Consider the following 24,958-nt stretch of genomic DNA (forward strand, 5'->3'; position numbering starts at 1 on the left):
ACAGGTAAGCAACTTATATTTCTCCATGGACAGAATGCATCTTGCAGCCCCACAACTTGAAGACTCCCCAGCTACACAGGTAACAGCATAAACAGTAAACATATCAGTTAAAAAGTGAAATAAACTGGTACCTGTGGCAGGAGGAGGAGGTAGTTGACGCCTCAGACACTGGACGATAACACTGCCTGTCCAAATTCTGTCTCAGCAGACGAGGCAGCATCAATACAGTAGTGCTTTGTAAACACATGCATTGTGGACCATGTGGCAGCCCTACATATATCCAGTAAAGGTGTCCTTTGTAAATGAGCCATTGTGGCCGCCTTGGCCCTCAGACGATGAGCAGTGACATGTGGAATGTCTGTGAAAACTCCTGTTGAGGGAGACTGCACTTGTTGATAACAAAAAGCAATACACTTTGCGATCCATTGCGACAAGGTGGTTTTGTTAATTGGTTTCGGATGCACCGCAGACCTCCAGGACAGGAACAACTGGGACGGACGATTTATACACTTTGTTCGCTTAAGATATATACCAAGAGCTCTCAAGCAATCTAAAGTGTGAAGTTGTCTGTGCTCCTCAGCTTCATGCGGTGGAGGATAGAAAGATGGTAACACAATCATTTGATTCAAATGATAGGGTGAGACAATCTTTGGCTGAAACTTCGGATGCGTGCGCAGGATAACCTTATCATGCAGCAGCTGCGTGTATGGGGGGTAATGCACTAGTGCCTGAACTTCTCCAATGCGACGTGCGGATGTTAATGTTATAAGAAATAGAGTTTTCCACGCCACATATTTCAATTCTGCACTGTCCAATGGTTCAAAAGGTGGTCTCATGAGAGCAGTGAGCACCAAGTTAAGATCCCATGCTGGCGCTGGTGGACGAAGTGGGGGGTACAGGTGCAGAACTCCTTTAAGAAACCGCTTAGAAAGTGGATGCTGCATAAGTGTGCGGTTGTCAATAGCATCATGCATCACTGACAGAGCTGCCAGATGAACCCTAATAGATGAGTAAGACAGACCAGATTTCGCAAGATGGAGAAGATACTCCAGAACATGCGAAATGGAAACTGTTTGTGGAATGAAGTGGCGAGAGGAGCACCACAGAGTGAATCGTCGCCACTTTGAATCATAGGACTTTAATGTAGATTTCTTTCTGGAAGCAATTAAAACTTGAAGCACTTCCTGCGAAAAAATCAAAGAGGTTGCGGACCCAGTAAACACGCCATAAGTTTGAGTGACTGGGGGTCCGGATGTAGAAGGGTGCCTTGGTTCTGCGTGAGCAAATCCGGCACCAAAATCAACGGAACTGGAGGTTGCTGGAGCATCCGCAGTAGAATTGGAAACCAAGGCTGACGAGGCCAATGCGGCGCCACTAGAATGAGAGAAGTGCCGTCGCACTTTGCCTTTTGTAAAACTTTTGAAATGAGCGGTAGCGGAGGGAAGGCGTAAAAGAGACCTTCCGTCCAAGGGATCTGGAACGCATCTTCCGCTATTCTTCTCCGACTGGGAAACCTGGAACAGAATTTGGGACATTTGGCGTTCTGTGGGGATGCAAAGAGGTCGACTAGAGGGTGTCCCCATCTGCTGAATAGTTCTTGCGTAACAGTGGTCTTCAGTGACCACTCGTGCGGCAGGAGTTGTCTGCTGAGCGAGTCGGCCAGTAAGTTTTGTTTCCCCGGTATATAAGCTGCTGATACCGTGGACTGCAGAGCCAGAACATGCTTCCAAATTCGCATGGCCTCCTTGCACAGCTGCCATGAGCCCATGCCTCCCTGCTTGTTGATATAAAACATCGCCACTTGGTTGTCTGTGTATATTTGAATATGTTGATGACTGAGGTGTTGCTGGAAAGCTTTGAGAGCGAGTCTTGCTGCTCGGAGCTCCAGAAGATTGATGCTGCACTGGGCCTCCTCCAGGGTCCAGAGGCCCTGTGTTTTGCATGGCCCGTAATGCGCACCCCAGCCCAGCTTGGAGGCATCTGTCGTGAGACAACAGGTGGGTTGGTTGTGGCGGAACGGCATACCCTGTAAAAGATTCAGTGGGAAAGTCCACCACTGAAGAGACACTTGCAGGCTGCCTGGGAACGGTATTAGCATTGATAGCGGATGCAGCGCTTGAACCCAGTGGTCTCTCAGCTGCCATTGCAGCGTCCGCATATGCAACCTGGCATAACATACCACAGGTATTGCGGCTGCCATGTGGCCCAGAAGAACCAATACTTCTCGGGCTGTGACATGAGTGTGCCCGGACAGTAGGTGGATGAGCTTCTGGATACGCAGGGCCCTCTCTATAGGCAGATATGCCAGTGCCCGTGGCGTATGGAGCGTTGCCCCTATAAACTGAAGAGTTTGCACCGGTTGTAGCTGCGACTTCTTGTAATTGACCAAAAATCCTAACACTTGTAGTAACGTCAAAGTTTCCTGAAGGGCTTGAGTCGTCTCTTGGACTGAAGAAGAGGATATCAGCCAATCGTCTAAGTATGGAAATATTGCTATTCCTCTTTGGCGAAGATAAGAGACGACAGTGATGACACATTTTGTGAAAACCCTTGGGGAAGAGGACAGGCCGAAAGGCAGTACCCGAAACTGGTAATGACTTGCTCGTACTTGGAAACGAAGGTATCTTCTGTATGCCTGGTGAATTGGGATGTGCAGATATGCATCCTGAAGGTCTAATGAGACCATCCAAGCGTGCCGATCCAGTAGAGGAAGGATTACTTGTAACGTTGTCATTCGAAACTTCTCCTTCTTGATGTAGGTATTGAGGGGTCTTAAGTCTAGGATTGACCTGAGTCCACCTTTTTTCTTTGGGATTACGAAAAATCTGGAATAAAATCCCGTGTTGATTTGAGTTTGCGGAACTGGCTCGATTGCCCTGATTTGAAGAAGACGGGTAATTTCTTCTTGGACCCATTGCTGATGGGTTGCTTGAATGGGCGAGGTGACAATATGGGAATGCGGTGGTGTCTTCACAAAATTTAGGCGATATCCGTCGTTGACAATTGAAAGGACCCATTTGTCGGAAGTGATCAGGGACCATTGTGGGGCAAAGTGCTGCAGACGGCCCCCCACTGGCCAGTCCTGTGGTAGGTGGTCAAAGGGAAGGTAGGCTCTTCGGAGCCCCAGTATTGACCTGTTTTGGGGGTCTCCGATCTCGTGGAGCTTTTTTGTATTGCTGATATTTATTTGGCTTGCTGTTATATTTGGAGGTTGAGCCAAACTTATTTGTATTGTATGGCTTACGGTAAGTAAATCTGTTCCTTGATTGGTTATATGAAGGGCTAAAAAAGGACCGTTGGACTGAAGAACGAGACTGATTGAGGCTGTCGTCTTCTAGTGTGTCAAGCGTGGTAAAATCCTGCTTGATGTTCTCAATTATGTCCTTGACCTTGTCTCCAAAAAGGTTATCGCCTAAGCAAGGGGCGTCTGCCACTCTGTTGTGAACATCCTCACGGAGTCCAGATGCTTTCAACCAGGCTAGCCGTCGTGTGGAAATACCGACCGCAGCTCCTCTCACCGACGTGTCGTACGAGTCATGGGCGGCGCGGATCAGATTCGTGGCACACTCGTCCAGATGATGCAGTGATGGCTGTAGTTGAGCTTGGATGGGAGCTGGTAAGGAACTTACAACCTTGGTTAGAGCTTCAAGGACAGTGAATTGATACTCTGAATAGTAAAACATATGGAGGCCTATGCGCGCATTCAGCATCGTATTTTGGTACATGCGCTTCCCCAGCAAGTCCATTAGCTTCATGTCCTTAGTGGGGGGGAAGTTGGAGTGATCCCTGGAGCTTCTGTGCTTCCGCATAGCTGAGCAGACCACAATGGATTGATGCGATAATTGTGGTTTTCCAAAGCCAAACGCCTCCTGCACTCTGTACTTAGTGTCGAGACTCTTTTTTGTAGGTGTCACGCTATAAGGTGTGGACCATATGGCTCTATGCTGTTCCGCTAGGACATCGTGTAATGGCAGAGCAATTATTTCCTTTGGTGCCTCTTTGTAGCGAAGCGTCTGTAACTTTTTAGATCTAGGGTCTGGCTGGGTCGTGGATTGTATGCCCAGTGTCGTCGCTAGCCGATGGAGAAAATTCGGGTAAGAGACATCTTCGGGTTGAGACGTCCTGGACGGCTGCGTTGGTGAAGGGTCAGACAGCAACCCTGGCGTGTCTGCTCCTTGATCGGAGGGGCCAGCCGAAGAGTGCTGTGAAGAGGAGTCATAATCAGAGAACAGTTCCGCTGCCATTGAAGCCGAGGTAGACATGGACGAGGCGCGACTGCGGTGAGGCTGCGCCGAATCCGCCGCTGGGGGGTGTGTCTCTTGACCCTGGTGAGGGTGGTGCCGCTGCAGAAAATCCCGAAGCAGGTGCATGAGATCTTGGCTGCTTGAGTGCGAAGGTGAAACTTGATGCTCCCTGGTCATGCAAGCCGCTGTGTCCTGCTGGAAGCTTGTCAGAGGCTGTGCTATTATGTTTTCCTGTGGTGAGAGACAGGGGAGTGCTTATGCAGTCCTTTCTGCTGGCATAGGTGAAGAAGCACAAGCTGTCAGATGCTGGGAGGAGGGGCTGCAATGCTGATCAGAGGAGTGGGAGGAGCTTTGGCGATGACGTCGATGGGAGTGGGTGGAGCCATGATGACGGTGCCGATGGGAGGGGCTTCGGTGCCGACGAGAGGTGGAAGAACTTCGTCGGTGCCGATGCGATGCAGGAGAGGAGTGCTTCGAGTGCAGGCTCGGCTCCATGCGTTTCCTGTGCCGTGGAGGAGACACTTCGGTGCAGGAAGACCCAGCACTAGCTATTCCAGAGGTGAGCTGCTGAAGGAGCTGGGGGAGGACAGTTTTGGGCTGATCTACGGCTTGGTGAGCTCTCTTTAACTGAGCCTGTTCCCCTTGTGAGCGGGGAGACGTAGGCTGTAGAGTATCAGGCACGGCCCGCATTTTCAGCTCCCTGAGCTTTCTGGTACGGGGCAACATGCTAGCACAGGCAGTACAGCTAGTGTTGAGGTGTGCCTTGCCGAGGCAGTGGACACACCGATCGTGGGGGTCTGTAGCTGACATTTTTCCTTTACAAGCGGTGCAGCGTTTAAATCCCTGTTTGGGTGGCATCGTGGGGAAGCAAATCGCTGCAAAGTTAAACTGACGAAAAATTTTTGAAAAGTAAAAATAACCAGAGGTGGATGTTGAGACGGGACGGATCGTCGCGGAAAAGAAAAAACCGTCAAGGGGGCGGAGTAACTGGGTATTTATATGGTGTGGGGGAGCGTGGGTTACCACGAGCTCATACGTTAATGCTCTTTTTAAAGATAAATGCTTTTGAGAGTTCCGGGACTGTGACGTCATGGAGAGTCACTTCAAGTTGTGGGGCTGCAAGATGCATTCTGTCCATGGAGAACAACATATATAACAAATAAGAAATGTTGACAAATAGGGATCATCTGACTCGCCAATCGGGGTGGTTTCTCCCAAGAAACAATACTTTAGCTTCAAGTTCAAATTAATTCTATGTTGCATATACCACCTTGGGATATACTGTTAAGAATTTAAAATTGGGGAAAAGGATAATAAGGAAAAGAACTACAATTAAGAACTACAACTACAGAAAAGAACAGGCAAAAGCAAAGGGAGATATAAAAATTGAAAAAGACAAAAAAATAAGTTACTTGCAACTGGTATCCAACTTCAAGGAGGGCAGAAGGAGAGAACCTAACTGTACGGGAGGTAGATAACGTTGTCAAATGAAGTGGAAAAAAAGCATCCTTGAATAGGAATGTTTTCAGGGCTCTTTTCAGTAGAGAGTGGGATGACTCTGGTTGCAAGGAATAAGGCAGAGAATTCCAGAGGATTGGAACAGATACACTAAAGATTCGGAAGCGGATAGTATCAGGTCGAATGAAATGAAAAATTGGAATCATTAGGCGATTGTGCTGAGATTACCGAAGACTGCGAGCAGGAATATAGGAAGTCAGGAGCCATGAGAGATAGGGTGATTGTCTAGAGTTATGAATCTTAGGAGTAAGAATTAAAATTTTGTAAGTAATATGATGAGCAACCCGCAGCCAGTGCTCCTGTCGTAGAAGTGGGGTCATGTTTGACTGCCTGAATGATGGCCATCACTCTTCCTTGTCCTTATACCCTCACCCACTGTGCTGTCATCTTCCAGCTCTTAGCCGTACAAGCATGACTGCCTGCAGGAGATCAAACCTTTTCCATAGCCAAATCTGTCTGCAGCTCATGCTGACAAATCAATACTAGTACTATTTATTGTTTCTATAGACTACCTGACATACAGAGTGCTCTACAATTGCTTATGAGGAACTGTCCCTTCTATACAAAGCTTACAATTTAATCAACAAAGCATACAGGACACTTTTGGAATTTCATCTATTAACAAAATGGTTAAAATCAACAAGGCAGCACCCAATCAGGAAGGAGAAGGGCCTAGATAAGAGTGACTTACCCAATGAGTACAATTCACAAGGAGAGGTCTAGGGGGAGATAAAAGAGGTGAAATACTGAGGTGCAGAATGAATGTACCTGTAGGCAGGAGAGTAGTCAGACCTCGGTAGGAGGGGGGGCCAGAGCCCGAGGTGGGGGTGCACAGCCGCCTCCCCCGCCGCTGACCCCCCTCCGCCACTTTGGACCCCGCCCCCTGCCGCCACCACAACCCTCCCCCATTGCTGCCAGGTACCTTATTTGCTGGCGGGGGTCCCCAGCCCCCGCCAGCCGAAGAGTCTTCTTTAGCGCCGGTCGACTCTGGCGCCTTCGCTGTGTGATGATCTGTTTCGAACTCCTGACGTCCTGCACCGTGTACGTCCTGTAAGTAGCCCCTTGTAGGACGTAAGCCGTCAGAAACAGATTATCACTCAACGAAGGCGCCGTAGTTGACCAGGCGCTGAAGAAGACTCTTCGGCTGACGGGGATTGAGGGACCCCCCCCCCCCCAGCAAACAAGGTACCTGATGCGGTGGTGGGGCGGTTGGCAGCTGGGGGGTATCAATTGTAGAGGGGGCCAGGGCTTAATCTGTGGGGGCCCATGCCCACCGTGGCCCCATGTAGCTACGCCCCTGCCTGTAGGAGTCCTACGGATAAAGAGAGCAGGTGAATGCAGTGACTTGAAAAGAGGGGGTTATGTGAGGGTAGTGACCATGGCAGAATATAAGCTATGCAGTGGATTTATGTACAACTTGGAGAGAGATGCTTCAGTGAAAGAGCTGAGAGGAGCAGGTTACAGTAGCCAAAGTGGGAGGTAATGAGGAGGCGAGTAAGACTTCTGGAGGTAAAATGAGAAAGGAAGGGTTGGATTTTGGTGATGCAAAAGAGGAAGAAAATAGCTAGCTCGCTCCAAAAGAAAATGTAACAAAGCCTTGCCACAGGCTCCTGTTGGTCGCCCTTTGGAGCTTGATATAGACCACAAGCCAGAAGAGGAAGGGAGAAAAGAAATATGTCTTACAGGGAATACGAAGCTATTTGGATTTCGAAACTGTATTTTATCCAAAAAGAATTCCAAATACATCTACATTCCCTGAGCAGTAACTGAGCTGTTTTTACCAAAGGTCAATTGTGCCAAACAAATCTGATTGATTTCTTTGACTTAGTGACCAGAGAATTGGATCGAAGACACGCACTGGATGTAACTTGGATTTCAGCAGTGGGCTGAAGTAAGGACATCAATGTGTTACGATGGGCAGGAATGGTGCTCCGACAGCAACTCCGCTACTTGGGAAATAAGGTGAAGGCCAGTGCCAGGTGGACTTCTACAGTGACAGATCAGGACGGGCAGGAGTGGGCTTCAAAAACAACTCCAGTAGTAGAAGAATAAGGCCAATACCAGGCAGACATCTACAGTGTGTCCCAAAAATGGTAAAGTCAGGTCAGGATCAAGTATCTGCATTTTACATCATATTCGTATCATATGCTAAGAGTGTGTTTGCTGTGTTATCTCAACAGGGGAGGGGAAGATTGAAATTAGCAAGTAAAATGTATTCATGACTACGCTGTGGCCATAATAACCCCCTCTTTGGATTATTGGCTTGGTGCTGTGGTAACGTCTTCCAAGACTATCGTGTATAACTGTCCATATGTGGTTGGCAATGGTGGTGAAATGCTGATGGCCCTGTTTAATCATGAAGAAGGTGTAACCTGAACACATCTGGCCACCTTGTTATTTACAAGTCAAAAGACTAAGAAGAAGCAAGTCAGAACGGGCATAGCAGCTACACATACCAGCCCATATGGATACTACTACTATTTAGCATTTCTATAGTGCTACAAGGCGTACGCAGCGCTGCACAAACATAGAAGAAAGACAGTCCCTGCTCAAAGAGCTTACAATCTAATAGACAAAAAAAAAATAAAGTAATCAAATCAATTAATGTGAATGGGAAGGAAGAGAGGAGGGTAGGTGGAGGCGAGTGGTTACAAGTGGTTACGAGTCAAAAGCAATGTTAAAGAGGTGGGCTTTCAGTCTAGATTTAAAGGTGGCCAAGAATGGGGCAAGACGTAGGGGCTCAGGAAGTTTATTCCAGGCGTAGGGTGCAGCGAGACAGAAGGCGCGAAGTCTGGAGTTGGCAGTAGTGGAGAAGGGAACAGATAAGGAGAAATTAGACCTTACCTGCTAATTTGCTTTCCTTTAGTCCCTCCGGACCGGCCCAGGAATGGACTGATGGGTTGTGCACGCCTACCAGCAGGTGAGACTGAGAAAAAAACTCTGACTCCAGAGAGCCAATAAGGACCCTGGTCATGTGACCTTAGCCTCAGTATTTGAATAACAAAGCAGAAAGGAAAGGAAAAGACCTATATTCTGTGTCATAAGGAATTCAAGCAGCCAGAAAGCACAATATAAACAGGCTTAACTACAGCATCGCTGTGACAGTGGGCTCACCAACAACTCGGAACAGAGCTGAGGTATGGCCAAATATGTACAACATTATGTATATACCTGTATGCAGTTGTGTAATTGCTCCAACTGTTTTTAATTCAATTGGGTTTTTTTTTTTTTTTTTTTTTAAACATCATAAACCCAACAAACTGTTTAAGCACTTAGCTTACAGAAGCTTCAAAATCTCCTTAAACTGTCTAACTTGCAGAACAGCTCTGTAGCAGACAGAAGAATATATATACACTGTAAAGCTGGAATATAGAACATGGGAGGGTCCTGGGCCGGTCCGGAGGGACTAAAGGAAAGCAAATTAGCAGGTAAGGTCTAATTTCTCCTTCCTTAGCGTCCCTCCGGACCGGCCCAGGAATGGACTGATGGGACGTAACAAAGCAGTAGTCCTAAGGGTGGGACCCCAGCAGACCCGCTGTGAGTACTCGTGAAGCAAAGATTGCCTCCTGACGACACTGGACATCCAGCCTGTAATGCTTAGAGAAAGAGTGAAGCGAAGACCAAGTCGCCGCCTTACAGATCTCTGCTGGAGGCACCAAAGAGCACTCCGCCCACGAGGCTGCCTGCCCTCTTGTAGAATGAGCTTTAAGCGCTTCCGGAACTGGTCTGCTTGCCAAAAGATAAGCAGACGCTATCATCTGTTTAATCCAGCGTGACAACGTGGGCTTAGAGGCTGCCAAACCCTTGCGATGACCCGCAAAAAGTAGAAAAAGATGATCAGAACGACGGAAATCTTCCGTAACCGTGAGATATCGCTTAAGAACTCTCCTAACATCCAGCGTACGCAACTTGCGCTGTTCTGGTGTTCCCGAGGCCGATCCAAGAACTGGAAGAAAAACTGACTGGGCCATATGAAAACGAGATAGTACCTTAGGCAAAAAGGAAGGAACCGGCCGAAGGACCACTCGCTCTTTTGAAAACTCCAGAAATGGAGATCTGCAGGAAAAAGCTTGCAACTCCGAAACTCTTCTAGCTGATGCAATAGCCACAAGAAACACTGTTTTAAGCGTCAAATCTTTCAATGAACAGTCTTGTAATGGCTCAAAAGGAGATTTTGTTAGAGACGATAGAACCAGATTAAGATCCCAAGAGGGAAATACCGATCTGACCGGTGGACGAAGAAGGCTAACCCCCTTCAAGAAACGGGCTACCTCGGGAAGACTAGCCAAAGACTTCCCCCGTATCTTACCTCTGAAACAGGAAAGAGCTGCCGCCTGAACCTTCAGGGAAGAAAGAGACAGCCCCTTATCAAAACCTCGCTGGAGAAAATCCAAAATCTGAGCCACTGTCGCCCTAAAAGGCACCACCCCCATATCTGCACACCAATCCTCAAAAATTCTCCAAGTACGAATATAGTTTAGAGACGTGGAGCGCCGTCTAGACCGCAGCATAGTGGAAATCACTGGCCCCGAAAAACCTCGCTTAGCTAAACGGGCCCGTTCAAGAGCCATGCCGTAAGACAAAATCGAGCTGGGTCTGGATGTGCCACTGGTCCTTGAATCAACAAATCCTTGTGTACTGGAAGACGAAGAGGTGGCGCCAGTGCTAGACGTTGAAGATCCGCGTACCAAGGACGTCGAGGCCAATCTGGAGCCACCAAAATAACCGGCCCCTCGTGCTCCTCGATCCTCTGTAGAAGACGACCTATTAGTGGCCATGGAGGAAACGCGTAAAGAAGGTCGGAGGGCCACTGCTGCAACAGAGCGTCTACTCCTGCCGCTTTTACATCTCTTCGGCGACTGAAGAAGCGAGGAACTTTTGAGTTGAGCCCGGAGGCAAAAAGATCTATAACTGGCGGACCCCACCGTTGTACTATCAATTGGAACGCCCAATCGCTGAGGGACCATTCCCCGGGATCGAGAGTGTGACGGCTGAGGAAGTCTGCTTGTACGTTGTCTACGCCTGCAACATGCGCGGCTGAGATGGCCGTGAGGTGAAGTTCCGCCCACGCAAAGAGACTCTCCGCTTCTCGAGACAGGAGACGGCACCTCGTTCCTCCCTGCCGATTGATGTAAGCCACCGCCGAGGCATTGTCCGAGAGAACTCGAACCGCTTTGCCCTCCAACAGAGGACTGAAGTGCAGCAGAGCTAACCGAATTGCCCTGGTCTCCAGAAAGTTGATGGATTGAACTGCTTCCGACGGAGACCAGAGTCCTTGCGTCCATTTGTCTAAACAATGAGCCCCCCATCCTCGGAGACTGGCATCCGTCGTTAATGGTATCCACCGAGGAGGTTCCAATGGCATCCCTGCCGCGAGGTTCTTCATTCGTAGCCACCAGAAAAGAGAGCTGCGTTCCCGGTTGCGCAGGGCCAACTTCATCAGCAGAGAATCTGATTGAGCCGACCATCGAGACAGAAGAGACCACTGAAGCGGTCTCATGTGGGCCCTGGCCCAGGGAACTACATCGATCGTGGCCGCCATGGAACCGAGAACCTGCAGATAATCCCGAGCACACGGTATCTTCTGATGCATCAAATTCCGCAGCTGAGACCGGAGCTTTAGGATCCTCTCCTGTGGTAGAAATACTTGACCCCTCGCAGTATCGAAGGTGACCCCCAAATACTCTAGAGACTGAGAGGGGACCAACCGGCTCTTGGCTATGTTTACCACCCAACCTAGGGACTGCAAGAACTTTACCACTCGCTCCGTTACTTGACAACTCTCTTGATACGACTTCGCCCTTATCAGCCAGTCGTCTAGGTAAGGATGAACGAGAATCCCTTCTTTTCTGAGAGCTGCTGCCACTACGACCATAACCTTGGTAAACGTGCGAGGAGCCGTCGCGAGACCGAAAGGCAGGGCACGAAACTGATAATGCTGGCCTAGAATCGCAAAACGTAAAAACTTGTGGTGAGCTGGACGGATAGGAATATGTAAATAAGCCTCTGTCAGATCTAGAGCTGTTAGGTACTCTGCCTTGCGAACTGCCACTATGACTGAACGAAGGGTCTCCATTCGAAAACTGGTAACTTTGAGAGCGCGATTGACCGCTTTGAGATCCAAAATAGGGCGAAAGGCGTCTTCCTTTTTGGGAACCACAAAATATATGGAATACCGGCCTTGCCTGTACTCGGAAGGAGGAACTGGAACAATAGCCTGCAGGTCTAAGAGCCTCTGTAGAGTCTCCCGAACCGCCCGCACTTTGAGAGGAGAGCGACAGGGAGACTCCAGAAAGGCGTCTGAAATAGGCCTTGCGAATTCTAAGGCATAACCGTCTCGAACAACTTCCAACACCCACTGATCTGAGGTAATGTGGGCCCACCTCCGATAGAACTGAGAAAGACGAGCTCCTACCGGAATCAGAGGCGAGGCCCTCACACCTTCATTGTGAAGCACGTGATGTGGAGCGGGCACCCCCACCTGAGAATCTTCCTGCTCTGCGGTAACCCCGAAAGGACTGAGTTCTGTTAAAAAATCGGGACTTCTGAGGATGAGGAGCTCTATCAGAATGAAAACTCCGGAAAGGTCTGGACCTACCCCGACCAAAGAAAGCCCCCCGCCTAGAGAAACGAGGCCTATCTTCCGGGAGACGAGGTACTTTAGAGTCTCCTAGAGAGTGGACCAACTTATCTAAATCCTCTCCAAACAAAAAAGAACCCCAAAAAGGAAACTTACTTAACTTAGACTTAGAGGCCGCATCCGCCGACCAACCCTTTAACCAAAGAGAGCGGCGAGCTGCAACCCCCAAAGCCAAAGACTTAGAAGACGCCCTCAACAGATCGTACAGAGCATCGGCGAGGAAGGCAGAGCCTGTCTCAATCTTTGCCACTTCCATATCTATAGAAGCAAGGTCATCAGACGATCTATCCAGGACTCTCTCCGACCAACGAAAACAGGCCCTGGCCACTAAGGAACCACAAATGGCCGCCTGCACTGCCAGAGAAGAGACCTCAAAACTATGCTTCAAAAGAGAATCTAAACGCCTCTCTTGAGCATCCCTAAGCGCCGTTCCTCCGTCCACGGGGACTGTGTTTCGCTTAGTAACCGCCGAAACCACAGCATCCACTACCGGAAGCTTAAGACGCTCTTTGTCCACCTCTGGAACAGGATAAAGACAATTCATAGATCTTGTTGGGCGAAAGGTAGCATCCGGGACCTGCCACTGAGCTTTAATGACATCCCAAATGTCCTCATGCATGGGAAAGGATTTAGTGGCAGCTCTAGAGCCCTTAATTAACAAGTCAACCTTACGAACTTGAGAAGGAGTAGGCTGATCATCAAAATGTAAAGTGGAGGAGACCATGGCAATAAGCTCCTGCAAGTCCTCCTTATGAAATATCCTAGCCACCGAGGGATCTTCCCCTTGGGTCCCTAGAATAGAGTCAGGGTCCAAAGGAGAAAAGTCCTCCTCACCTAGCTCAGCCAGCTGTTCCTCCTCCTCTAACAGAGGCAGTTCTAGAGCCTGCTCAGGAGACAGATCCGATGGCAACTCACCTTCTCTAGCCCTTTTTGAGGGTGGAACAGAACTGACAGGAACCCCTGACATTCCCAGTCCTGAACCTTCTCGCTGCATCACAAAAGCCTGGTACATTTGAAGAACGAACTCAGGGGGAAACCCCCCTACCTGAGTGGTTTCTGAATGTAGCAGAGCCTCCGCACCCGATTGTGCTAAAATCGCCGAACTGACAGGCCCTGATGCGCCTGCCGATGTAGAAGGAGCCGGAGGCAAAATGGCCGCCGTTCGCGCCTCTTTCGCTGCAGCCGCATCTTGAGCTTCCCGAGAGACCTCCGCACCAGTAACAAAAGAACGCGACGGCGAAACAGGCAGTAAAGCCGGCGGAGGAAGGGGACTTGCGGAAGCGTCAATCGCCGTACAAAACTTGCAAACACCGGAGGAGTTAACTCCCCTTCGCTGACAGACTCCACAACGCTTCAGTTTTTCTGCCATAGTGCAAGCGCGTGCTAGCGCCAACGCGGTTCGCGCCTTTTTTTTTTTTTTTTTACAATGAAGCCGGCCGACGCTCTATAAAAGTCTAAGAAATATCCCAAGCAAATAATAGCGCTGACTTAGCAAGAGTTCCCTTTCTTTCTTCTTGTTTTTTTTTTTTTTTTTTAAATAGCTGAGGAAGAAAAACAAAGCAGAGCTGCTTGCTCGTTAGGGCAGCGGGGAACAACACTTGCTAGCTTTCTTGCTTCTCTGTTTTTTTTTTTTTTTTTTTAAACTACTGGCTGCCTCTCCCAAAGGCAATACACCTTCACTAAGAAAGGGTAGCCCTTCCCTTAATTATTAATCTTAGATTGAGAAGCATACAGAAGGGAGATGGGGAGGAATAAGGGGGGTAGGGACTCGGGGCACCCGAGTGTAACACCCCAGAGGCTGCTAAGCACAGCGTCTAATAACAGTAGTTTCAACAGAAAATTCCTTAGCACAGAATAAAGAATAAAGAATATAGACAAAAGCTATACCACAAAGAGAGACTAATGGCTCATGTCCTACCTGCTGGGAGACTGAGAAAATACTGAGGCTAAGGTCACATGACCAGGGTCCTTATTGGCTCTCTGGAGTCAGAGTTTTTTTCTCAGTCTCACCTGCTGGTAGGCGTGCACAACCCATCAGTCCATTCCTGGGCCGGTCTGGAGGGACGCTAAGGAAGAAGGATTTATCCATGGAGCGGAGTGCACGGGAAGGGGTGTAGGGAAGGACGAGCGTGGAGAGATACTGGGGAGCAGCAGAGTAAGTACATTTATAGGTTAGTAGAAGAAGCTTGAACAGGATGCGAAAACGGATAGGGAGCCAGTGAAGGGTCTTGAGGAGAGGGGTAGTATGAGTAAAGCGACCCTGGCGGAAGATGAGACGGGCAGCAGAGTTTTGAACCGACTGGAGAGGGGAGAGGTGACTAAGTGGGAGGCCAGCAAGAAGCAGATTGCAGTAGTCTAAACGAGAGGTGACAAGGGTGTGGATGAGGGTTTTGGTAGAGTGCTCGGAAAGAAAGGGGCGAGTGCTCGGAAAGAAAGGGATACAAGGGCTCCTGCATCGAGAAGACTCTTGCTTGTTTCTCTCACCTGAATTCAGCTGCTTTATAATGAACTGTATCTGCCGTTTCATGTCTAGGTTTCCTTCCGTGATGAAGCACCGCAGGATTTCTTCCAAACCCTGAATGTGAGATCAGAAGAAGAAAGGTCAAGTCATTCAGTGCCGTTTGTGTAAGGCAATAGGGTAGCCATGTTAGTACACTTTTAAAGGTAATAAACAGAAATAAAACAAAATAAGATGATACCTTTTTTATTGGACTAACAATATATTTTTTGAAATAAAATTACCCCCATATGTCCATTTCAGCTCCAGTGGGCCCTTATACTTATTTTCTTATCTTATTTATCTATCTTGGACTGTTTTTCTGTGTTTCATTTTATATTTTATTTCTATTGTACACCCCCTGGAGCCCTTGGGAAAGGCAGAAAATTAAATTTAAGTAAAGCATGCCAATACCAAGAGGAGGAGGAGGAGGAGGAGGAGGAGGAATTTCCTGAGCCTGAAGAGGAGTTCAGTATTCAGAAATAGCTGTGCACCTTAATTTTAAAAACTAAGGACTGGATTTACTAACGTTCATTGGTTTAATAAACAACTGGCGTGTTCCTATACATTAACCCACATTATGTAACATAAGCCCCAGTAAAGTCACCGGGGTTTATTTACTAAACGCATAACTCAAGTTAACGCATATTAGTAAATCTAGCTCTAAGTTCTGACTTAATTTCAGCCAAACATAGATGACTAAGAGGCATATTTTCAAAGCACTTTGGGAGGCTAAGTTCCATAGGTTTCTATGGAACTTTGGGAGGCTAAGTGCTTTGAAAATAAGCCTCCAAGTTTACCAAAATATGCTGAGGCATCCAAATTTAGGCCCTGCTATTCACTTATCTAACTTCGGACACCTAGAGCTGAACATCAGTGCTGACCTGGGCCCGCCCATTTTCTGGCACCTAAACTTTAGGTGCTTAGATAACTAAAATGTTCACTTTTGCCCGATTAAGGCCCCTAACTCACTTAGGCAGCTAAACCCTTTGACTGTTGGTTTGCATACTTTTACCCGCGTGATATCCTTGGGCAGAAATCACCGTCGTCATTAGACAAAAGTACGTAAGACAAAGTCCTGGGGATAATAATCACTATTGCATGTTAGTGTGAACACATCATCTTAAATCCTGCTCTGTTTTACTTGAGTTAAACATTCTGTATAACATTAATATGCATGTTGATAAGCAATATCTGCACTAATAACATTTATCTTTCTTGCACTTCAGATCTAACCTTTTGTTGATAACAAGCTTTGATGTTTATATGTGCATGAATTCATAACTTCCTCCGGGACTTGTTTGCCAGGACCAAAATACACTTACTATGTTATTTCTGCTACCTCCACCCCTCAAAACAATGTCATTGGGCAGCAAGTGTTATTATTTCACCTCCAGAATAGGCATCACAGCATTTACAAGGGTCTCCACAGTTTAAGGGCCTCCTGAAGAAAGCAGGGTAAAGATGTCTAACTTACCCTGCATCTTAGGCTGAGTAATTTTCTTTATCACAAGTGCCCTATCATAAATACTCTGACACCTTGCAAATCATTCAGCACTTTGAGCTTTCCTTAAATTTTATACAGTGCTTAGGGACTCACCATGAGTTTCTCATCATATAAACCAAATTGCTTTTGAAAAAAAGCAGATCAAGCTCCATATGTCAGAAAGACTCTGTCACCAATCAAAAGCCCACAGTTAACTATTAAATAAATGAAAATAAGAAAATCTGTACTTTCTGGTAGCTTTTATCTCCTTCCCTGGTTCTACAGATTGGAAACCTCAGGCTCTGTGCTTTATAAGAAATCTCAGAGGTATTCTAGATGAGGGGTCCTTACCATGGCTTTGGCTTCCTCTCGGATGGAAGAGACAGCGAGAATACTGTACAAAGTTCCATTCACGTACGGACGAATCTGAGGGAACAAGTTTACTGGTTATTATACAACAAGCCAAAGAATCACAGCCAGATTAGTCGCTTACGGGTCACAAGGCTGCTATTTCATAACTCTCACAGCCCACTCCCAACCAAAACAAAAAAAAAAGACACCTCTCTAAATTACCAATTCCCCAAACATTTTACTACCATAATTAGACATTTGCATTGAAAGGGCTGATAATGAGATTGTGCAAACACTCAGGGCATTCTGACAGGTAGCATTTCAGTAGGCTGTCTGGGAAATAATTAGAAACATTTAAACTGGACATTTCAAATTATAACTATATTCTGTGGCACTATACGTTTAGGAAGGAAAATTTTGTTCTTACCTGGTAATTTTCTTTCCTTGAGTTCCAACAAATCAATCCAGAGACAAATAGGTTATGTCCATTTACCAGCAGATAGAAAGAGAGAGAACACCAGAGCTCTGCAATAAAGAATACTGTGCAGCAGCCTCACTTTCAGCTTATTCAATAACAAAGCAGTAAGGAGACCATGAGCCAATGGAGAAAACTCCTGCCTCTGAAACAAAAAGGGAGAACCAGTGGAAACTGGCAAGCCAACAGCTCAAACCAACTTTTGTCTTTCCCCTCCTTCTCCTTCCTTTGAAAAAGGCTGCCGCAATCCTACTGATCTAAAAGCTGAAAAAAAAAAATTAACATACACAACAGCAGGCAATGACGAAAACCAAGGGTGGGCCTCTGGATTGATCTGTTCGGACTAAAGGAAAGAAAATTATCAGGTAAGAACTAATTTTTCCTTCCATTATGTCCCAGAGACGAATGGGACATACCAAAGCAGTCCACAAGCGTGCTGAGATATGGTAATAGTATTCCCTCGTGCCCACAACCTCCAAATGGAGATGCTGCAGAAACCAAAATGTAGAGTAGCATCTCTCAGCAATGGAAATAAATAGCAACAAGGCCCAGGAAGTAGCCCAGGCAAAGGTGTAGCCCAAAACCTTAAGGAGTGGACCTCAAGATCTACAAGGCGGGGTCCTACCAGCCAAGATGGACACCAAAGAAACGGTGTCTGTTGGCTATCTAGCAACCGTAACCTGAAGGTCTGGTTACCAAATCTGGGACCAGCAACCCAGTCAGGGAGATGAACAGAACACCTAACCACACTGGAGACCGCCAAGCATTTCATCAGAATGCCATTAATAACTAACAAAGAAGTGAGCAAAATGTGACCGGACAATCCGGCTGATGGACACAAAAGGCGGAAACCCCCTTAAGAAGGAAGGACATCATTGTTCCAATGGAAACACCCACTACCGAAAAATGTAGGAAGGGTCCCAGCAAGACAGTAGCCTCAACTCCACTACTTGTCTCGCTGAGAAATGGAGTCTATAAAGGTCGCAGTCAGACTGGCATTCAATTAACGACTCCGTAGAAAGAGACAAGGAATATAGCCAGACCAGTCAGGCCGTGAACTAGATCTACCAAGAAAAGCATGCCACCCCTACAGCATGCCAGTGAGTCAAGAATTAGCTGTGGTAGCCCATCCTCATAGCATCAGGTGTGACATCCACACAGTTGCTACCGTCGCAACCACAAGCCAATCTTAGGTGAGACCACAAGCAAGAGGCTAACTACCCTGTACTCAGCTTCTTGGGTGCTGCTCAACACCAGGTCAGTTCTCTCTTTCATCTACCTATGCCTCCATTCTCGCAACTTCCCTATCTCTCCAACTCTCTTACCTGAGATCCCTTTTCCATTTCACTCATCTGAGATTTCTCCCTCTCTCCTCTTCCCCTAGATCCCTTCTCCTTTGTCAGCACCAATCACAAAGATCCTTTTTCCCTCAAAAAGGCCAAATGAAGTAAATGGGCATAAAAACATTGTAGAAAATAATGCTGTATTTATTTATTTATGGGGATTTATTAAGAGCCTTTATGAAGAGATTCATCCAAGGCAGTGTAAAGCAGGTACAGCTTAGCATAAAATTTACAATTTTGTTAATATAACAGTGAAGTGATCAAACAACAGCATAAATACAATAAATGAACTTGGAGATGACAAAGTGAATCCTAGAATAGGAGTAACATGATATAATATCATAAATTTATACCACTAACAGCACTATAGAAGAATCATATAACAAAAATATGATAAATGGCAGCAGAGTCTCTCTCTCAAGTATAAGCACACCGACAAAGGGTTGGGTCAGCTGCCTGGCACGTCAAGAAATAGGAGCTAGTGAAGACCCAGAATGGGGAGGGGCAGCACTCTCGGAGCAGCTTAAAAAGCCTATGACAAAAAATGGACCAACCAAGCAAAATGACTTGTAAATGCTGTGGCATGCGGATTTGAGAATGTAGCCTTTTGTTTGCAGTTCAGATGTGCTGGGAATTTAAATATGTAATATGCAAATTTAAGAAAATGTGCCAGAAAATCTGCCACAGAATTGCAAACTCTTGCACAGAATTTTGAAAAATGTGCCACAAACATTTCATGCGATGCCATGGAGCAAGACTGGCAGCACTGAGTGTGCCAAAGCCCCTAGGAAAACTGTATCCGATTGTTCTCTTACCAACAGCATGCACACTGTCGCATCTACCCCAAACACACATCCCCTGCAAGAATGTTTCCTTTGGAATGAATAACTCAAAATCCAAATGATACATTAGTGGAGGAGCAGGTTGAGAAGTAGGACAGCCAGGCATCAAATCCCGACACTCCTGGAGACCTTCAGCCAGTCACTTCCCTCTCTGTTGCCTCAGGTGCAAATTTAGAGCCTCTACTAACTTGCTTTAGCTAATGTTAATTTGAGCTAAGTACAACGGATAGAAAAACAGTCCCCATTACGAATGATGGGGGTTGTGTTATTTGATGTGCATTGGTATAAGAGAAAGTGGGATGTTTGACCACGGAGATACAAAGCCTGGAAAGATGGATCTTAAAAACACTTGTTTATTGATGAAAAAACAAGTGTTTTTAAGATCCATCTTTCCAGGCTTTGTATCTCCGTGGTCAAACATCCCACTTTCTCTTATACCTGTGTTCTCCCGTGGGGCGTTCGAGTTCTCTGCTTGTCTGCGGATCTGCCTGAACATTTGATGTGCATTAACACATGTTAATAAATGAAAGCCTAGGATTATAAGCGCTTTGGGGACAGTAAATACCTAATATACTGAGCGTAGCCTGGCCTGAGCCACCAATAACAAGGCAATGAGCTAAATAAAAAACATTACAACGGACATGTTCTGACACTGCTCTGAGAGAATCCATCTCCTGGACAGGCGTGCTACAAGAACTTAGCAAAGCAAAGCGCAGGAGTGTAGAGTCAGAGTAAATCCAGATGAGCTGCCCATGTTATTCTTAAGTAAGCAGCAGCTGCTAAATGATTTTGAATTTCCCCACTTCTCAGAAGGCAATGAAGACTTTGGGGATGACTAACATTCAGTGGCGTTCCTAGGGGGGGCTGACACCCAGGGCGGACCGCTGATGCGCCCCGCCCCCCCGTGTGCAGCGCGACCTCCCCTCGGCGAAAGGACACCCCCCCCCCGGCGAAAGACCCCCCCTGGGTGCATGCCGCTGGGGGGGGGGGGGGGTGCCGCGCGCCTGTCCGCTTTGTTCGTTTCCATGCTCCCTCTGCCCTGGAACAGGAAGTAGCCTGTTCCGGGTCAGAGGGAGCACAGAACGAACGTAGCGGACAGGATTGCGGCACCCCCCCAGCGGTGTGCACCCGGGACAGACCGCACCCACCGCCCCCCCCCTTAGTACGCCACTGATAACATTAAGTGGATTTGCCTAACAGTTCTGTGATTAGCGGTTTAATTTACTACTATCTTCTATTTCTAACTGCTCGATCTATAAGGGTTTGAGAGATGTACAAAGATTACAACATTATAAATAAAGATGAAAACAATACAAAAGAACAATAAAACCCTACAAAATCAGGGAAGAACATTAAAACAAAATCAATAAAACTCTAACCTGTCTAAAGCAGAAGCAAGTGACAGGCGATACAGTATACAATGATCTAAGCCATAGGCTAATGTTTGAGAAGTCTCTGCTCTATGTATAAATACCTCGTGATTCTCGTGCCCAAGAAGATCAGCCAGCACTTTCAACACATGACGTGCGTGTTTAGTACACACCTTCTTCCCTGCAGAGATACAAAATTGACAATATCTAAGAACAGCTTCTCTGAGGCCTTCTCCCAAAGTACTAGTTCCAGCAAAACTGAGGATACAGTGAGAAGGTCATCTACTGAATAATTCCATGCATTCCAACTAAAACTAAACAAAGTGACCGTGACCATGAGGGAAACATCAGACATTTGTATCACTATGGTCAAGATTGCTTCTGCCATGAGAGATTTTTTTTTTGTTACATTTGTACCCCGCGCTTTCCCACTCATGGCAGGCTCAATGCGGCTTACATGGGGCAATGGAGGGTTAAGATGTATCGTTTGTACAACCACTTTCTTTTCATTAGCGCTTTATTGAATCAGCTGCAATCATACATTACGTATGCTCTTCTGATAAGTTTGCTGAATTACTGCAATATGTTATATCTAGGGAATCTGTTATAGACAATACAGAATACAGCAGCTAGACATTCCGGGAAGTGGAAAGTATGAAAGTGTTCATCCTTTTCTCTGAGAACTCCATTGGTTACCGATTAGGAAAGTCAGTTTGTTTTAATTGATGCTTTTGATATTTAAATTATTCCAGTGCTGGCTTATCTATTATGTATCACTACTCAAAATGTAAATTTTGCTTCGAGGGCTGATATAGAGTATTTCCTATCCACGGTTGCTATATAAAGCATTTAAGTAATTTAATCAAACAGAAGCCTCAACTACCCCTCTGGGGTATCCACTGTATTGGCTTATCTTCATGCCATCTGCAAAAAGGAAAACTTTTCCTTCCAAACCTTCAGCAATGTCTCTCACAAATATAATAACAGAATCAGCCCCAGCACCGACCCCTGAGGGACTCACTGCTCACCTTCCTTTCCTCCGAGCAGATTCCATTTACCTCCACCCTCCGCCACCTGTCAGTCAACCAGTTTACAATCCAGTTCACCACTTTCGGATCCCAAGCTCAGCCTTCTCAGCTTATTCATGAGTCTTCTGTGAGAGACCGTATCAAAGGCTTTGCTGAAACCCAAGTAGATTACATCTAGCGCATGCCTTCACCCAGTTCTTTGGTCACCCAGTCAAAAAAGTCAACCAGATTCATTTGGCAGGATTTTCCTTTGGTAAAGCCACGTTGCCAAAAACCATTGGCTTCTAGAAAATTAACTATATTTTCCTCAGCAGTGACTCCATTATTTTTCCTACTATCGAAATGAAACTTACCAGCTTGTAGTTTCCCACTTCTTCCCTGTCTCCACTTTTGTGAAGAGGGACCACATCAGCTTGTCTCCAATCCCATAGATCTATTAAATAAATCCTTAAGAAGTCCCACCAGGATTTCTCTCAATATCCTGACAGGGCCGGTCTTAGGCCGAGGCGGCCGCATAGGGCCCCGCGCGGCATGCCTCAGTCAGCCTCTTCCCAGGGCCGGTCCGACTCCGACACGGACGGTAAGCATGGCTGGAGGGCGCCGTCGTGCCATGCTTACCGCCACTGTCCGCCCTGGTGCCCTCTTCTTCTCCTCCCCAACCAAGGATTTTTCTTTTAAATTTACCCTCCATTGCCGGAATCCCACAGCAGCGTCCTGCGTGCGTCACTAAAAGCGCTCCTCACCTCCCAAGTCCCCCCGACGTCTCTAGCAGAACGCAGCTCTTCCTGATTCGTTCATTCTCAGTGTCCCGCCCTCGAGGGCGGGACACTGAGAATGAACGAATCAGGAAGAGCTTCTGCGTTCTGCTAGAGACGTCGGGGGGGACTCAGGAGGGGAGGAGCGCTTTCAGTGAAGCACGCTGCTGTGGGATGCCGGCGACGGAGGGTAAATTTAAAAGAAAAATCCTTGGTTGGGGGGAGAAGAAAAGGGCGCCAGGGCGGACAGGCAGGCAGTTGAACATGGGAGCGGGAGGGCAAGGGAGAGAGGACCTGGGCATGGATGGCAGGGCTCAGGGAGACAGGGGAATTGCTGGATAGGGATGATGAATGGAGGGGGCAGGGGCCAGAGAGGAGCATGGATGGGATGGGAGGGCAGGGCTCAGGGAGAGAGGGGAATTGCTGGATAGGGATGATGAATGGAGGGGGCAGGGGCCAGAGAGGAGCATGGATGGGAGGGCAGGGCCCAGGGAGAGAGGAGAAATTGCTGGACATGGAGGGCAGGGGAGACAGGAGAAATGTTGGGCAGGAATGGAGGGAAGGAAAGACTACTACTACTATTTAGCATTTCTATAGCGCTACAAGGCGTACGCAGCGCTGCACAAACATAGAAGAAAGACAGTCCCTGCTCAAAGAGCTTACAATCTAATAGACAAAGGAAGGAGATGCACATGGATGGAGGGGAAGGAATATAGGAGAAATGCTGGACATGGATGTAGGGGAGGAAAGTAGATGTACATGGAAGGAGGGGAGTGAGGAGAAATGCTGGATATGCATGGAGGGGAAATTGCTGAATTTAAGGGCTGGATCGGAACACTTTGAAGGCAGATGCTGAAACTGGAGAAAGGATAGGGACAGGGCTACAGATGGTAGACAGGACACATAAGGACACAGGAGGATGGTGGACATGGTGAGAGAAAAAATATCAAATGGAAAGAAGACACTGCATAAAACAGAAGACACTGGGACCAAAGCGAATAGAAAAAACAAATGATCAGACAACAAAGGTAGAAAAAAGTATTTTATTCAGAATTTATTAATTGGAATATGTCAGCTTTTGGAAATGTGCATCTGTGATATTTTGCATGTAAGTTTCAATTTTTCTAGTATTGCTGCATGCTGAGTCTGATTTCTTGAGGTAACTTTTCAGTTCCGTATTTTGCCTTCATATCTGTTGTGTCATGTGTGATCAAGGTGCAGTATCCTGCTAGCGTGTAGCATTTGCAGCCCTTTTTGGTTTTGTTTTTTTTCACGAGGTAGTGTATTGGTGTTTTAGAGCCTGGTGTAATTACAGTTCTGCCTTTCCACGCATAAGGTTGTTCTCGTCCTGTCCATGGAATTAGTGCTGTTATGGTTTGGTAAGGTTATGAGTGTGTTTTTGCACAAGTTTGTGTATAGTGTTTTGCAGTGGAGAGATTGTGTGTCCGCACCTCTGACCACCCCCCCCCCCCCCCGGGGGTTATGAGAATTGGAACTAATTGTAGTGGACTTGAACTGAATAATTTTTTTTTTTGGGGGGGGGGGGGTCATGATAGCATTGTGCTTATTATTTCAATCAGTTTTTCTGTACAAGTTTAGCTTCATTTGTCTTTATTTGAAATTTCATAAATTAAAAATTTTCTAAAAATTGAATATTATCAATGGGGTGGAGCTGGAGTGGGGGCGGGGCTAGGATGGGGCCCCACCAAATTGGTCTGCATAGGGCCCCGCACTTGCTAAGACCGGCCCTGTCCTGAGATGTATCCCATCTGGCCCCACAGCTTTGTTCACTTTCAGATTTTGAAGCTATTTATAAATGCTTTCTTCCATGAATGGCGCAATATTCGAGTTTGATTTCCAATTTGAGTTGAACAGGTTTAATAAGAAGTCCAATACGAGGGCAACTGAGCAGATGTCTAGTGATGGGGATCAAGCACACCAGATGGGAAAACCCCTCCAATTTGGTACTATATGATTTCCTCAGACCTGGTTTCCTTGAAGCCTGAAGAATCTAAAATACCCCCTTAATTACTGGCAAGGAAGTTGCTAGTCTGTGTTCAAGACCCATTTGTTAATGACAGGGACTTCAAATTGTTGTGAAGATGCCCTTTCTGCTGGGCTAGACATGAGGGGCTGTGCCCTAAGTGAAGGGGCTGGTCTTTTTACAGGGCCACTAGCCAAGGGAACCATAATAACATGAAGGATCTTTTGGATGACCTTGGTCAGGAGATGTACTAGCGGAATGAGTAAAGGAATTCGTCAAGGCTCCCTGCTCTAATAAACTTCTCATTCCCTACTTACCTTCCCAATCCCTCCGCTCTGTCCACAACCAACAACCTCTTGGCCCTTCCTTTTCCCTCTGCACTTCACCTCACCTCACCATCTGTAGGGAAAGAGCTTTCAGTTATC

At 46.9% G+C, this 24,958-nt stretch overlaps 1 protein-coding gene across 1 annotated transcript in view; it reads right to left on the reverse strand.

Annotated features, from left to right (window-relative positions):
• ARMC9 (armadillo repeat containing 9) overlaps positions 1-24,958 on the reverse strand; it is a 148,723-nt gene that overhangs the window by 34,781 nt on the left and 88,984 nt on the right. The window contains 3 exon segments of the mRNA XM_030216555.1: positions 14,887-14,977; positions 16,737-16,811; positions 20,871-20,947. Of these exon segments, the coding sequence (XP_030072415.1) occupies positions 14,887-14,977; positions 16,737-16,811; positions 20,871-20,947 (243 nt within the window).

The sequence above is a fragment of the Microcaecilia unicolor genome, chromosome 10 (assembly GCF_901765095.1).
Source record: "Microcaecilia unicolor chromosome 10, aMicUni1.1, whole genome shotgun sequence".
Classification (NCBI taxonomy): Eukaryota; Metazoa; Chordata; class Amphibia; order Gymnophiona; family Siphonopidae; genus Microcaecilia; species Microcaecilia unicolor.